At 40.0% G+C, this 14,421-nt stretch overlaps 1 protein-coding gene across 4 annotated transcripts in view; it reads left to right on the top strand.

Moving 5' to 3' along the window:
- UVSSA (UV stimulated scaffold protein A) overlaps positions 1-14,421 on the top strand; it is a 110,184-nt gene that overhangs the window by 20,469 nt on the left and 75,294 nt on the right. For all 4 annotated transcript variants that reach the window (XM_074229965.1, XM_074229962.1, XM_074229963.1 and 1 more), the window contains exons 6-7: positions 1,845-1,954; positions 2,740-2,868. In XM_074229965.1, coding sequence (XP_074086066.1) covers positions 1,845-1,954; positions 2,740-2,868 — 239 coding nt within the window. The remainder of the gene's footprint in view (positions 1-1,844; positions 1,955-2,739; positions 2,869-14,421) is intronic.

The raw sequence follows: 14,421 nt of genomic DNA, 5'->3' as shown, positions 1-14,421 counted from the left end.
TTCACTCTTGAAGACCTCCCTTTAATTTTTATGTTGTGAGTAAGATTTGTGGGATGTAATCAAGTTTTTCTTTAAACTTTTTATTTGTCCTCTGGACTACTTGTCAAGCCTGTTGGTTGTTCTCTTGTTATTTACCTACTGTACTACAGAGGGTGTAAGGACTCACTCTGCTTAATATTTCACCCTACTCGCTGGAGTCTTATTGACATGCCAGCCCCTGCTATTAATGTTGTGTGGAATGAGGGGCAATGGTAAACATGGGTAGATAGAAAACAGTACCAGTCATACCTGTATCCCACAATCACTGTGAGGTCACACAGGGTGAGAGAAAGGGTCCTGGCCTAGAAGCCAGGGTATCTGAGGTTATTTCAGGCCGGGTCTTTTTTATGACTTGAATTTACAAGCTGGAATAATTCCTGATCCTATATTTGTCTCTTGTTAAGACTTCAAAGTTATCCAGAAAGCATTTACAAGGCCTTTGATCTCCTAGAATAACAAGACCAATGGGGGAGTTCAAGGTTTATCTGTTATGAGAAGCCCCTAAAAGAAGAGAACAAAAATTACTTTCTAACCACATCATAGAAGCAAATGAACTTTTATGGATGCATGGAATAAAGAAAATTTCTTTGCTTCCAGGTCTCCCCCTCCTCTCTTTACCCAGCCCCCTACCCTTGCACAGGTGGCACAGTACCCAGAAGGCTAGCATTAAAATTTCCTTTGATTTGATAATAATTTCTCCCTATAATCAATAATAATAATAATAATAATAATGAGCTGATCTTTGTAAAGTGCTTCCATGAAATTTCCTAAGATCACCCCCATAACTCTAGAAAACTGGTTCTTATTTCACTCTGTATTATTTTATACAAGTCTTCCTATGTTTCTCAGAATTCCTGATATGTCTCGTTTCCTACTGCAAAATAATCCGTTACAGTCATATGCAGATTCCTAGGATCAGGGACCTCAGAGGCCAATAAACTCAATTCCTTTATTTTATAAATGAGAAAACTGAGGTTCAGTCTTGAGCAGGGTCACACAGATAGTAAATTTTGAACCAAGATCTTCTCATTCATTTTGGGCACTCATTTTGTTTCCAGTTCTTTTGAGCCTCTAATTTTCAGAGGAAGGAAGTGAGGCCCCAGGAAAGGAGATGACTTCTCGAGGGACATACAATTGGTAAATAACAGAGCTAGGACATTATGATTATCCAGTTATGAAAGAATTAGATTACCCTAACATTCACTTTACCCTAAAATTGTACTGAACATAACTTAGTCTTTCTTTGACCAGAATCTTTTAGTGCCTATCAATCATCATTATGAGTATCAATAAGTATTGTTTAGTCTCAAGCAAGAATTTCCATTTATAGAGTCTCTTTCTGCTTTTTTGGGATGCTAGATAAACTGAAGTTTGTCTTGGTCAACAATATTTATTTCTGTACATTAAACCACAATGATCACGAGCAAAACAGTTATGCAAACAAATATTATATGGAGAGGATTTTTCAAAGAGAAATCTAGCTTTTTGCTGTGTCCAGAGTTAGGATTAAAATGACTAGGATTTTCCTTTGGGAACTGACCTTTGTGCTTGTCCGTCTTTGAGCTTTAACGTACATGGACAAATGCTAGGATTTGTGGCCTCCCCCAACTCCTGTAAGGTGGGTGAATTTTGTTTACTGAAGGACTTGAGAATTCCAGCTTATTTGGGAGAACTCTCGGATGCCCCAGGTGAGCCAGCCTCTCTTGGGGTTAAACTAGACTGCCCAGATTGCCTCTCTTGCAGCCAGTCCTTCTTTCCCTCAGTTGGTGGCTCTGGCTTATTACTCTGAGTTTTGTTTTTGGCAGATTTGCAAGTCCATGAGAATGAAGATAATAGAGCTGTGTTCAACAGTGCCCTAGATGGACTTAAACTCATTAACAATAAGTTCCTGCCCTCTGTTCAATCGTGGATTCAGGTAGGGAGAATACTCAGTGCAATGCCTAATAGCTCATATTAAGACTCTTACTAAATGTTTGTTGACCAACACTAAAGGCTGGGCCATACCACATCCTGGAGCAGTATTACTCTTCCTTCTCATCTTTTACTTTGAACCTTGGTTGACATAAAATATTAAAACCCTTATCAAACAGCATCATGGATTGTTAGTTGCTACATAGCCATAGCCTTAGGGCAAGCCTGAACACTGGCAGTAGCAAAGGTTGTGTGAGATTCAGATGAAGCTATAAAATTACTAAATGAAAAGCATGATGAAACTTGAAAGATGATAGAGAAATATGGAATGAATATTAGGAGAAAATGTGGTGTAGTGATCAGAGCCCTGACCTTGATGTTTTAAGACCCTCATTTGAATTCTGCTTCACTTACTAACTCTGTGACACGGGCAAGTCACCAGATCTTTCAGAGAACCTCACTTTCCAGGGTGTTAATAAACTTGCCCTGTATGCTTTACAGGGTCATACAAGAAAGGGCTTTGTCAATCTTAATTCACTACATAAATGTAAATGTTCTTCCTTCTTTGCCTGGGACATCTCCTGGAAAGAGATTTATGGAAGCTTACAGAATTCTTATACTACCATCTCTCATTGTTTCTATTAGGGCTTTGTGGCAAACCAGAGGAAATACCCTGGGCAAAACATACAGTCAGTAAGAAAATACAAAAAGAAGCAGCAGGTTCATCTTGCAGTGGCTTTGTCCTAGTGTCAATTTAAGCCACAGTAATTGTCATTTCTTGACTTGCAGCTATTTACTCGAGCAGGGATTCATGATGAACGTTTGAAACATGCCATTGATCTTAAAAAGAAGTTAGAAATTGCTATTGGAAAATATAAGGAAATGAACATTGAACCTGAAGGAAGAAAAAGGAAAATGGTGAGTATTAGAGTTCTTAGTAGATAAAATAGTAAGTGTTTTGAGACCTAGAGAGAACATCTATTTTAGTAATTCAAGGTACAATTGTTTTAGAATTTATGGAAGAGGTCCTGGAAGAGGTCTGGAAAACCATTCCACTTCTTTCTTCCATGTTTCACTAGGACTTCACATCTTTTATTGCTTTTTGGATAACACAAGGAGACATTTAGACGACAAATAGATAATGTTCTGCTGAATTGAAGCCCTTTCTTTCAGTCTTCTTTTTTCCTTGATGTTAAACATGATGACTTTATGTGTAACTCGTTTGCCTAGTCCAAGGGAGAAGAGGTGCTTGTTGCTTCAGTGATGAGGCCAGGCCTCCTTGAGATCTTGTCAAATGAAGTCTACATTTAGAGAAGGCTGTACCATGGAGGCACCATGGGGTAACTGAAGGAACTTTGTTTTCTGTGGAGTCCCTTCTGCCCTCCCCGCCACTTTCCCTACTGATGAATATGATCAGTTCTGTGATTCTCAGGTTGCTTTGATGAGATGTCCAGTTGTCATATTGTCCTTATCATGGGATCATAGGTTGAGTACTAGGAGATGACTTAATGGGCATGGAGCCCAGCCCCCTCATTTGACTAATGAGGAAACTGAAGCAAGGTCCTCTTTCTCTTGTTCCCAGTGGGAGCAGAGTCAGCTTATTTCAGAAGCTCCAAGATATTTTGTATTTGAATGGGAGGAGCAGGTGAACAGGGGTTTTCTTTTAGTTTAGTTCAGTTTAAGGAACATTTTTGAAGCATCTATTATGTTCATTGTACCAAGTGTGTGTTTGTTGTCTACACTTTCAGATTCACTTATATACTATCAGATGAGGTAGGCATTGTTATCTTTTGGTGGGTCCCTCTCATAGACTGACATCATGGTTTATGGAAACTTGGTAGCCCCCTTGGGTCCCAAGCACAGGTTCTTGCTTTCAGCGGGCACTCAGAACATATTTGTTGAATTGAAAAGAAAGAAGCTTCCATGAGATCTGGGTCCAGAAAGACAGGTATTAGAGTGCTGGCAGCTTTCATTTAGCCTCAAGCACAGACTGAGCATTTTTTAGGCTTCTTTCAAAATTGGACTGTTCTTAAGGATGTTGGGCCACAGTTCTTTACTAAGTAAATTGCCTTCACAGATTAAGGCCTATAGATGATGTATTTTTTAAATTCTTTAAAATTTTTTTTTTGCAAGGCAATGGGGTTAAGTGACTTGCTCAAGGTCACACAGCTAGGTAATTAGAAAGCATCTGAGGCTGGATTTGAACTCAGGTCCTCCTGACTCCAGCTTGGTGCTCTATCCACTGCACCACTTAGCTGCCCTGCTCCTTAAATTCCTTTTAAATCAGGTACTTAATAATCCTCAACAAACACTGTTTCGATATATAAGGAACTAAAGGAAAAATTATGTTAGAAACTGCAAACCAGTTATGTTCAGGTTTTTAAAGCATATTTCACAAAGTAGTAACAAAATTATGCTGACTCCTTTCTGAAATTTTTTATTTGCTTCTGTATATTTTAAAATGTTTTATTGATTCTTTAAAAAAAATACCTAATTCTAATGTGGTCTCCTTCCACTGAATTTCTTCCTTTGCCTTCCTTTGGCACTTTTGAGAACCCTGGTACCTCCTGGCAAACTGGTATAGCTTTGAGGGCAGGCCCAATGATCCTTTGGCCAATAATCCTTCTAATTTGCTGAATGTGGATAGACAGAAATAGAAGACTTAATTTTAGAAACTTTTTTTAGGTCCTAATAGGAACTTAGGAAATTTCATTTCATTGATCAAGGCTGAGTAAATAATGATCCAATTTTAAAGCGGGGGGGGGGGGATAGCTCATACAGAATTTAAGAACAGGAAATATGGATGTTTGGGAGCATGTTATCTTTTCTAGACACGCATATCTGACCACCGGATAGTTGTAGATTATACTCTGCTCTATTATTACCTGTGTATTCTTTTGGCAGTCACAGAATATACTAATAGATTTAAATTGTTTTGCATTTCCAGATTCCTGGTTTTAAGACCTTTTTGTATTGACACTTGTGACAAATAAATGAGATATGATTTTAACTAATAAGGGAAAATGCTGCCATCCTGATGTATGAATTCCCTACTTCTCCTTTAGGCTTTAGTTTAAGTTTGGTTTTCATCCTATCATATATGATGTGAAGTCTGTTTGTGTATGCTCCTTCATCACATTCTTAGAGAGCAGTAACACAGAAAGGAATCTGAATTGATCATCTAGTCATGCCACTTCATTTTACAGAGAATCTAAAGCCCAGGCTGGGAGGATCTTATCCAACAAAGGGGACTCTAGGCCAGTGAGCTCAACTTGTATTCTTGGCAAATAGAGTGCAATACCAAAGGACTTCAGTGAAATGTCCCATTTGTCATACTGTCCTTATCATGGGATCATAGGTTGAGCCCTGGAAGATGACTTAATGGGCAGGGAGCCCAACCCCCTCTTTTGACTGATGAGGAAACTGAAGCAAGGTCAGGTAGGACTTGCATGCCAAATCCTCTTTCCTTTGTTTCTTACAAAAAATAAGACACAAAGAACCAACATAATTTTGTCAATAATAGGACTTGCCAGACATTTCATTTAATTTTTTCTTCAGAATTACTAGACTTTGGGAGATCAGGAAAATGTTTTGACTGCCTTGCTTAGATTCCTCAACAGATTGAGAGATGTGGACTAGATGATCAACCGCTTGGGTAGGTTTGGAATTGGTTGAGAGACTGGGCCAAAGAGCAGTACTGACTTGGACAAAAGTCTCTAGCCATGTGCTCCAGGAATCTATAGATAGCAATTTGACATTTTTATCAGTAATTGGGATAAGGGCATGGATGACATGCTTGTCAGATTCAAGATGGCACAAGACCGCCATACTGAATAACAATTATTATCTAGAAAGATCTAAATAGGATAGAACTTGGGCCCAAATTACTAAGATGCAATTAAAGAGAGAGAAGCATAAAAATAACAGAAGCTAGCATTTATATAATGTGCTTTAAGGTTCTCAAAGCACTTTACATGTGTTATCTTGTTCCTTATGATGTTGATGCTTTTAATATCCCTATTTTAACAGATGAAGAAATTGAGGCTGGGTAAGGCTAACTTAATGTCTGAAATAGGATTTTAACTCAGGTCCTCCTCATTCCAAATCCAACATTCTATCCTCCATGCCTCTTACCTTCAAAAAAACTTTTTACATGTATAAGAAGGGGGAGTGTAGTCATCAGTTCATCCAAAAAGCTCTCAGTGCCTTTGTGGACTGAAAGATCAACATGCGTCATCAGGGTCATTGTTCAATCAGGAAGGCTAATGCTGTATTAGAGAGGCAGTGTTGAGGACTAAGGAATTGAGTGTCCTTCCAAATTTGAAGTATTGTGATCAGGTTTTCCTCCCTCCTGCTCCCCACCATATTTTGGGAAAGCTAATGATAAGTTGAAAAGTATTCAGAGTAGGGATAATGACAATGATGAAAACTCTTCAATCTATGCCACATAAGGAATGGCTGATGTACTTGAGGATGATCAGCCCAGAAAAGAAAAGGTGAACAAGAGAGCTGTTTTCAGAAAGACTGTCATGAAGAAGAGGGAGTGCATTTATCCCACTTGACCTGGGGGTAAAAAGTTAAAAGTAGTGGGTAGATGGTGCATATATGCAAATTTAGGTTTGATGTCAGAAAGAACTTTTCCTTAATTAGAACTATCAGTAATGTTGACTGCCCCAGAAGGTATGCCCTACTAGAGGTCTTCAGACAAAGGATGTTGTAGAGGCAAAGATGAGATTGGCATTTATAAGACCCTTCATCATACAAGGCACTATTCCACAAATCAGTCCCTGCCTTCAAATATAGATTTTCTTGTATTCCAAGTTGACAGCATGGTGAAGTGATATAATTTTGGTAGTGATGTCTCCTCATGTCATGGGGGTGATGCTGGGCATTGTATACCAGGGAGAGTGAAGGTCCTGTCAGCCCTCCTTCCTTTCCCCTATTACCCCTCCCTTCCCTGTCCCCTTAGAAGGTCTTTGACTAGGGATCTAGGCAAGTATGCAGAAATTCATTCTCAGAGGACTGACTCAGCCATAGCAACTCATCAAAACCAGCTGCTCCAGTGTGGTGGAAAACTCATGGATCCTTGAAGTGCATGGAATACTCAATCAGCTTTAGGAGATGCAGGAAATGTCATTATTCATTTTGCCCACACTGGGTCCTGCTGGCAAAATGTGCAAATTTGATAAAAAGTGCCATTACTGTAGAAAAGTGAACCACAAGTGTGAATAGCCAAATAATCTGGGTGTGCATTACAACTGCCAATAACTGACTGTATGATCTTGATCAAGTTCCTTTCTATCTCTTAGCCTTGGGATTTCAGCACAACAGAGGTGCCGGTGAGTAAACAAGTGTGATCTGGCATTAGCAGAGGTATAAAGGCAAGAAAGTCTGGGACAAGAGGAGAGTATCTGAGAATGGGGTAATGTGAGATAAGGCTAGAAGGACAGTTAGATTGGGAGCTCCTTGAGGACAGTCACTGTCTTTTGCCTTCTTTTGTATCCCCAGCATTTATATAATGCTTAATTAATTTGATTGATTGGTTGAAAATGCTGCTTGATTATAGAGGGCCTTAAATGTTGATGTTTGACTTTTTTGCTAGACAAGGAAAATCTTTGAAGAGTTTGGGCAGGCTAGAGAAGCGATTTGAGAAATACAGTAAAAAGATTAATTTGGCAACCACTGGAGGAAGAATTGGAGAAGAGAAAGTCTAGAGGCAGGCAGACAAGTTAGGAGGCTGTTAAAAACAGAGGTGTTGAGGAACTGAATTAGGGGAGTGACAGTGTGAGTAGAGAGAGGAGGAAGGGGAAATGGGTTTAATAACACAGTGGCAGTAGAATCAACAGGACCTGCTGACTGATTGTTCATATAGGACATCGGTGAAGTCAGAGAGCTCTCTAAGGTCACAAGGAGGGTGGTTGAGTTTGGCAGGGTGATGCCAGCCTCTGGATCACTGTGTGTGTGTGTGTGTGTGTGTGTGTGTGTGTGTGTGTGTGTGTGTGTGTGTGTATTTTTTTTTTTAGGTTTTTTGCAAGGCAATGGAGTTAAGTAGCTTGCCCGAGGCCACATGACTAGGTAATTATTAAGTGTCTGAGACCAGATTTGAACCCAGGTACTCCTGACTCCAGGGCCGGTGCTTTATCCACTGTGCCACCTAGCTGCCCTCACCATATATTTTAAAAAAAAGTTGAACATGATATATCTGAGATATCTGAACCATGGTCAAATCTTGCACATATATGTGTATATATTTGTGTATATGTCTGTGTGCTTATGCATGGGCATGTACATGTATGGATGAACATCCATCTATGCATGTGTGCACATATAGGTACACATCTCTGTGTATATGTGTATGTCTGTACATGAATGTATGTGTATGTATATTTGTGTATGTGTAACCTCTGTGTGTGTGTGTGTTTGTGTGTGTGTTGAAATGACAATAATGCACATACAGCCTTTGAGCATTAAATTTTGAGGTTTCAGTGACTGCAAGTATACCACACTCTTAACAGAAAAGGTTAAATTTCTCATTACATTGCATTGCCTAAATATTCAGCAAAAATATTTTTCCTTGTAGTCCATAAAACACTTGTCTCAGATGTGTAAGAAGAACAAAGATTATCCATATTTTATAGCTGAGAAGACTGAGACTCCAAGATGTTATGTAATCAAGGTCATATTGATGGATTTAAAGTCTCCTAGGTCTTAAACCTAGGGAATTTCAAAGGCTGCGTAAACCATTCACTCCATCCCCCTTTTAAAGATGAGGAAATTGAGGTTCAAAGGGGAGTATTCCTGGCTCAAGGTTATAGAAGAAATCAGCATCAGAGACAGGATTTGAACCTCAACTCTCTGACTCCACTTGTTCCACTGAGCTACATTGCTTCCTATAGATCCAGGCTTTTGGAGAAGGTTCAGTGTGTGTATATATGAAGTACCTCAGCATGCTTGATGAATTGCCTTACACGCAACTCTTTTCTGACACAAAGCTTGTGAATCTTTGGGAACAATCCGCCCTTGTTTTCATGCCTCTTTAAAGGTAACAGGAAGATGATGAAATGGAGGCATGAAGGATCCCATGGTATTTAACCTTCTAGACTTTCTAGGTGAGAAGTCAGAGGGAAACTTACAAATGTGTTCATCACAAGCGTGATTTTGCTATTTTTAGTTCTAGACTTGGGGAAAAAAAGATCAACTGTAAATGAAGGAAGTAATTTTTAAAATATAGGTTTGTTATTTCTGAGTCTCAGAATATTGCTCTCTGCAAAATGACAGCTCATATTGCTCTAATATTGCAGGTTTTCATAGTACTTTCATTGCAGCAACACTCCAAGGAGCTGATAAAAGTTATTATTATCCCCATGTTTATAGATGAGGAAATTAAGACTTGGAGAAGTTAAGTAGTTTGGCTAGGATCATGGGACCAGAGCTGGGATTCAAACCCAGACCCCTGACTCTACAGCAAGACAGCACATTGACTAGTCTACTGTATTGCTCTTCAAGATAGGTAAAGCAGTCACCCCAATATTTTAACCCATGGATTCCAGCCCAGAGATTTGGAGACCCTGAGTACTTTCTCAGGCATAGGAGAATTAATTGGGCTTCCCTTATTTAAGGGACAAGGAAAATAGCCTCAGCAGCAGTGACAGAAATAGGTTTTGAGTGTTTTCAAATTAATGTCTAAGTCATAGGACAGAGAAGTAGCTGTGGGTGCTGTTTGTTATTACCTCTTAATGCCAAGTATTTTCTTCCTTTGTTCTTGATCATGGTGGTACCATGAGGCAACAGATATTCTTGAACCCAGGTCTTCTTTTTTTTTTTTTTAATATTTTTCAAGGCAATGGGGTTAAGTGGCTTGCCCAAGGCCACACGGCTAGGTAATTATTAAGTGTCTGAGGCTGGATTTGAACTCAGGTACTCCTGACTCCAAGGCCAGTGCTCTATCCACTGCGCCACCTAGCTGCCCGAACCCAGGTCTTCTAATTAAAGCTTGTGTTCATTCTACATAGGGTGCTGCCTAAATGATCAATTCAACCTCCAATTGTGACTTGAACTTTTTTATGCTTGATAAGGGGAAAAAATGTCCACATATACACATATTTATAGATTAAAAACAACAAAGTCAAGATTTCCCATTTGATTCTGGAAAGTCATTCATTCAGATCTGAGATGGCGTTTCTCCACATTCTTCAGACATCCTTGATAGAAAAAAGCTCTGTTGTGGTGAAATGTTCAAAGTCAGTTCCATTTTTTATTTGTTTTTCTTGTCACCTGTTCCATCCTTTTTAAGTGGATGTGTAAAGTGAGCCAACAGGACCAGCAGAGGGAGTGCTTACTGCACGCTCCTTTTTCTCTGTGGCTTCCTCTAAATGTTGGGGATCCACACCTTTTGTGAGGGTTTTGATGAAATTTATAGCCTAATGTTGAGAATACAGCTGTTGTAATAAAAAATTAGTCTGGTTAAAGACTGTTTAATGATTATGATTTTAAAATAGTACAAGCATATTTCTCTGAGGGCTTATTAAAACTTCATATAACTTCATCTCATGGGGAATAAGAGTTCAGAATTTTCAGTGAAGAATATCTTTGTGATGTTTTACTGAGATGCATTTTTATAGCTATAGATTGGGAAGTTCAATGTTATTCAAGACACATGTGGATATTTTTCTTTTGCCTATCTCAGACATTAGCTGTGTGACCCTAGCCTCAGTTTCCTCAGCTATGAATGAGGTTAATAATAGTACTTGCTTCTCAGGGTTGTGGCGAGGATCCAATGAGACCATATTTGTAATGTATTTGTTAAATCCCTCCCCTTCCTTTTGGCCTTTTTGTAATCCAGACTATGCATATTTATTTGTGCAATTTAGTGAATTTCATATAAAAATAGAAACTGGTGGGTGGAGCCAAGATGGCAGATTGGAGGTAGGAATTCCCAGAAGTTTTCCCCCAAACCACTCCAAATGCCTTAAAATTATGAGACTAACCAAATTCTAGAGTGGTGGAACCCTCAGAAAGACTGAGTGAAACAATTTTCCCACCCAAGACAACTTGGAAGAGTCATGGGAAGGGTCCACTGGAGTTAGAAAGGGCCACAGCACAGCCCAGGTCAGGCTGTGCTGTACCAAAACAAAACAGCTCCAGCCTTCCAGGAACAGTCCAAAGGGCGCTTGGGTCCCTGGGGGCACTTGAGTCTGTGGCAGTGGGGGCAGTTTCCAGACTTCTCAGTTCAGGGATTGTCAAAGCCAACTTGGGAAGGTCAGTGGGGGAAACTGCTGTACCAGAGTGAACATGGAGCCCAGATCATCACAGACCTTAGTGCAGAACTGAGTACTTCCAGAGCACTCAGCCCATGGATAGTAAGGGGGTGGGGGGAGGCTGCAGAGTTCTCTCTGCTATTCTGTTGCTTTGCCCATACTCAGATCCTGGTTGCAGTCTGAGGTCCCATACTGCCATAGTGGAACAGGGACCCTCCTCATAGCTCCAGGGCAGGGGGGAGTACTTGTGATCATCCACAGACCAGAGCACAGGCCAAGAGAGCAGTCAGAGCCTCTCATAAGGCTTTGAAGGACCTGAGGTCCCTGAAAACAGCTGCAAAAACCCTCAAAAGCTTGGGGAAGTGCATCTTTAACCCTGGAAGTAGAGTCCACAATAACAAAGAGTTAAAATCAGGTTCATAGGGGCAGCTAGGTGGCGCAGTGGATAGAGTACCGGCCTTGGAGTCAGGAGTACCTGAGTTCAAATCCAGTCTCAGACACTTAATAATTACCTAGCTGTGTGGCCTTGGGCAAGCCACTTAACCCCATTTGCCTTGCAAAAAAAAAAATCAGGTTCATAGGCTAGGGAAATGAGCAAACAACAGAAGAAAAAAGAATCTGACCATGGATAATTATTTTGGACCCATAGAGGATCAAAACACACACTCAGAAGATAACAAAGTCAAAGCTTCTGTATCCAAAGCCTCCAAGAAAAATAGGGATTGGTTTTAGGCTATGAAGAGCTCAAAAATGATTTTGAAAATCAATTAAGGGAGATAGTGGAAAAATTGGGAAGAGAAATGAGAGTGATTGAGGAAAATCATGAAGACCAAATTAGCAACTTGGTGAAGGAGATACAAAAAAATACTGAAGAAAATAACATTAAAAATCAGTTTAGGCCAAATGGGAAAAAAGCATTCTAAAAGGTCAACAAGGAGAAGAATATCTTATAAAAGCAGAATTGTCTAGATAGAAAAGGAGAGAGAAAAAAGCTCTCTGAAGAAACTAACTCCTTCATGTGTGGAATGGAGCTAAAGGAAGCTGTTAACTTTGTGAGAAATCAAGAAACAAAAAAAAATAAAACCTGATATAGATTGTTATGTACCCTGGAAAAAAGCTTTAAAATCAAAAATCAAAAAACCCAACTTTTCTTATTCTTCTAAGAATATGAAATAAGTGAAAAAGGTTTCCAAGTCAAGTTAGGAAGTGTTTGTTAAGTGATTACTGAGTGCTGGCCACTGTGCTGATTGCTGGGAATATAGACACAGGGCTGGGAAAATGATAGTGCCTGCCCTCAAGGAGCTTACATTCTAAAGGTGAAGATAACACCTGGGAGGGAGATGAAAGGTGGAGGAGCAAGGGGAAGGTACTCTTTTTTTTTTTTTTGCAAGGCAAATGGGGTTAAGTGGCTTGCCCAAGGCCACTTGGGAAGGTACTCTTTTCACAGTGGACCTTGGGAGGGAGGGAACACTCCAGAGGGACTGAAGCAGAAGAGAATAGAGGGTGGCTAGACTGAACCCTTCCTCAAAATGAGTCTCTGAGAGGTGAGGACTTAGGTGGTGAGGGAAAGGTCTTCTGGGCTAAGAAGGCCAAAGAGGCAGAGGCATTTTCCAGGATGAGAAGCAGTTCTAGCTAAAATGCCCTTGATTTTGGAGGTAGCCATGTGTCCTTACTAATTCCTACTGTGAATCCCATTATACTCTTGGGGCTGAGCTTTGGGAAAACTAGGAAAGCTGGGAAAGACCCCAGAGATTATCTAGTACAATCTTTTCATTTTATTTGATAGTTCAAGAGAGTGAGATCAATTATACATTGTGATATTGCAGAGGAAGTAGTAAGGACAAGCTTCCCTTCAAAAGAAGGGAATACTGAATCCAGTATTCTTTCTACTTGACAGCTAGGTGTCATAGTGGATAGTGTCTGACTTGGTCAGGAAAGCCTGTATTCAGACCTTGCTTCCCCACATTAGTTATGTAACCTTCAGCAAGCCATTTAACTTTCTCTCAGTTTCAGTTCCTTCATCTGTAAAATGGGGCTAATATTGAATCTACCACACAGGGTTCTTGAGCCAACACAGGTTAAGAGCTTTGTAAATCTTTAAAACACAGTATATTATAGTGTGTGTTTGAGGAAAATACCCTGTTTACTTTTATTGGGAAAGGTATGCTTCTAGGTCCATTTTAAAATTGAAAGTGTTCCCCTATAAACTCATTAATGGGACCATGAAGAAGCCATAGATGGGGATTCAGATCTGAATTCTAGTCTCAACTTATAGCTAATGAACTTTGATCAAATCACTTATCTAGTCTTTGCCTCAGTTTCCCCATTTAAAAATACAATAAAGAGGCTAGGCTAAGTAAATTCTAAAGTTCCTTCCAGCTCTCACATGTTATGAAATGACTCTATCAGTCTAAATAGGCAGAGTTATAGCAATAAGTCGAGGTAATAATTAGTAATTGGGATAAGACTCATAAACTCAGATTTTTATATAGTTTTGTGAAGTGAGACTCACTTCATGATAATGTAAATAACCCCAGAGGACCAGCTACTTCAGTCCTTTGAGAAAGATAAGACTGGGGCTTCTGAAAGAAGTTTTTACAATTAACAATGAGTAGTTCCCAGTTGATCTGCCTTTAGAAGTCAGCCAAGTAGCAAAGGTTTTGTTCTTGCCTTTGGATAGTTTTCAAAATAGCATAAGTTTTTTTAGGAATTGATGTACTTCACTGATAAGAATGGACTTCTCTGGGAAGTCTTAAGTCATCAGAGCAACCATTTTGATTTCTCAGTAAGGACATTGTATTGGTGATGACTTGCTCTCTCTGGTAAAACTGGAGAAATGTGGGTGAAGCTCATATCCCCAGACAGACCTCTTGGAAGAGCAGCTTTTGCTTCTAGCAGATTGGTAATCGGTACCTGCTCAGGGGTCTTGAGCTAATCATGATGAAGGATGCTAAGATGGTGCTGCCTGTGAGAAGCCCTGGTGGGGGTGGAGGGGGTCTGTGAACTCCCCCACTTGGCATTTCAAGTCCTTTTCAGTGTTTTGGTACATTGACCCACTTATATTCCCCATTATGATAAGAACTCCCATCACACCTCCCTGGGACATCTTCTGTGCAGGCTGACTTGTCTGCCCAGGCATAGGTGTGCCCCTCCCTCACCATGGCCTCCTAAAAGAATAGCAAGCTTTCTCCCGGGCCACTCTGGGCTGGAAGCC

The sequence above is a fragment of the Macrotis lagotis genome, chromosome 3, assembly GCF_037893015.1.
Source record: "Macrotis lagotis isolate mMagLag1 chromosome 3, bilby.v1.9.chrom.fasta, whole genome shotgun sequence".
NCBI lineage: Eukaryota > Metazoa > Chordata > Mammalia > Peramelemorphia > Peramelidae > Macrotis > Macrotis lagotis.
Note: the sequence above shows the minus strand (reverse complement) of the source record. Positions and strands in the feature narration are given on the sequence as shown.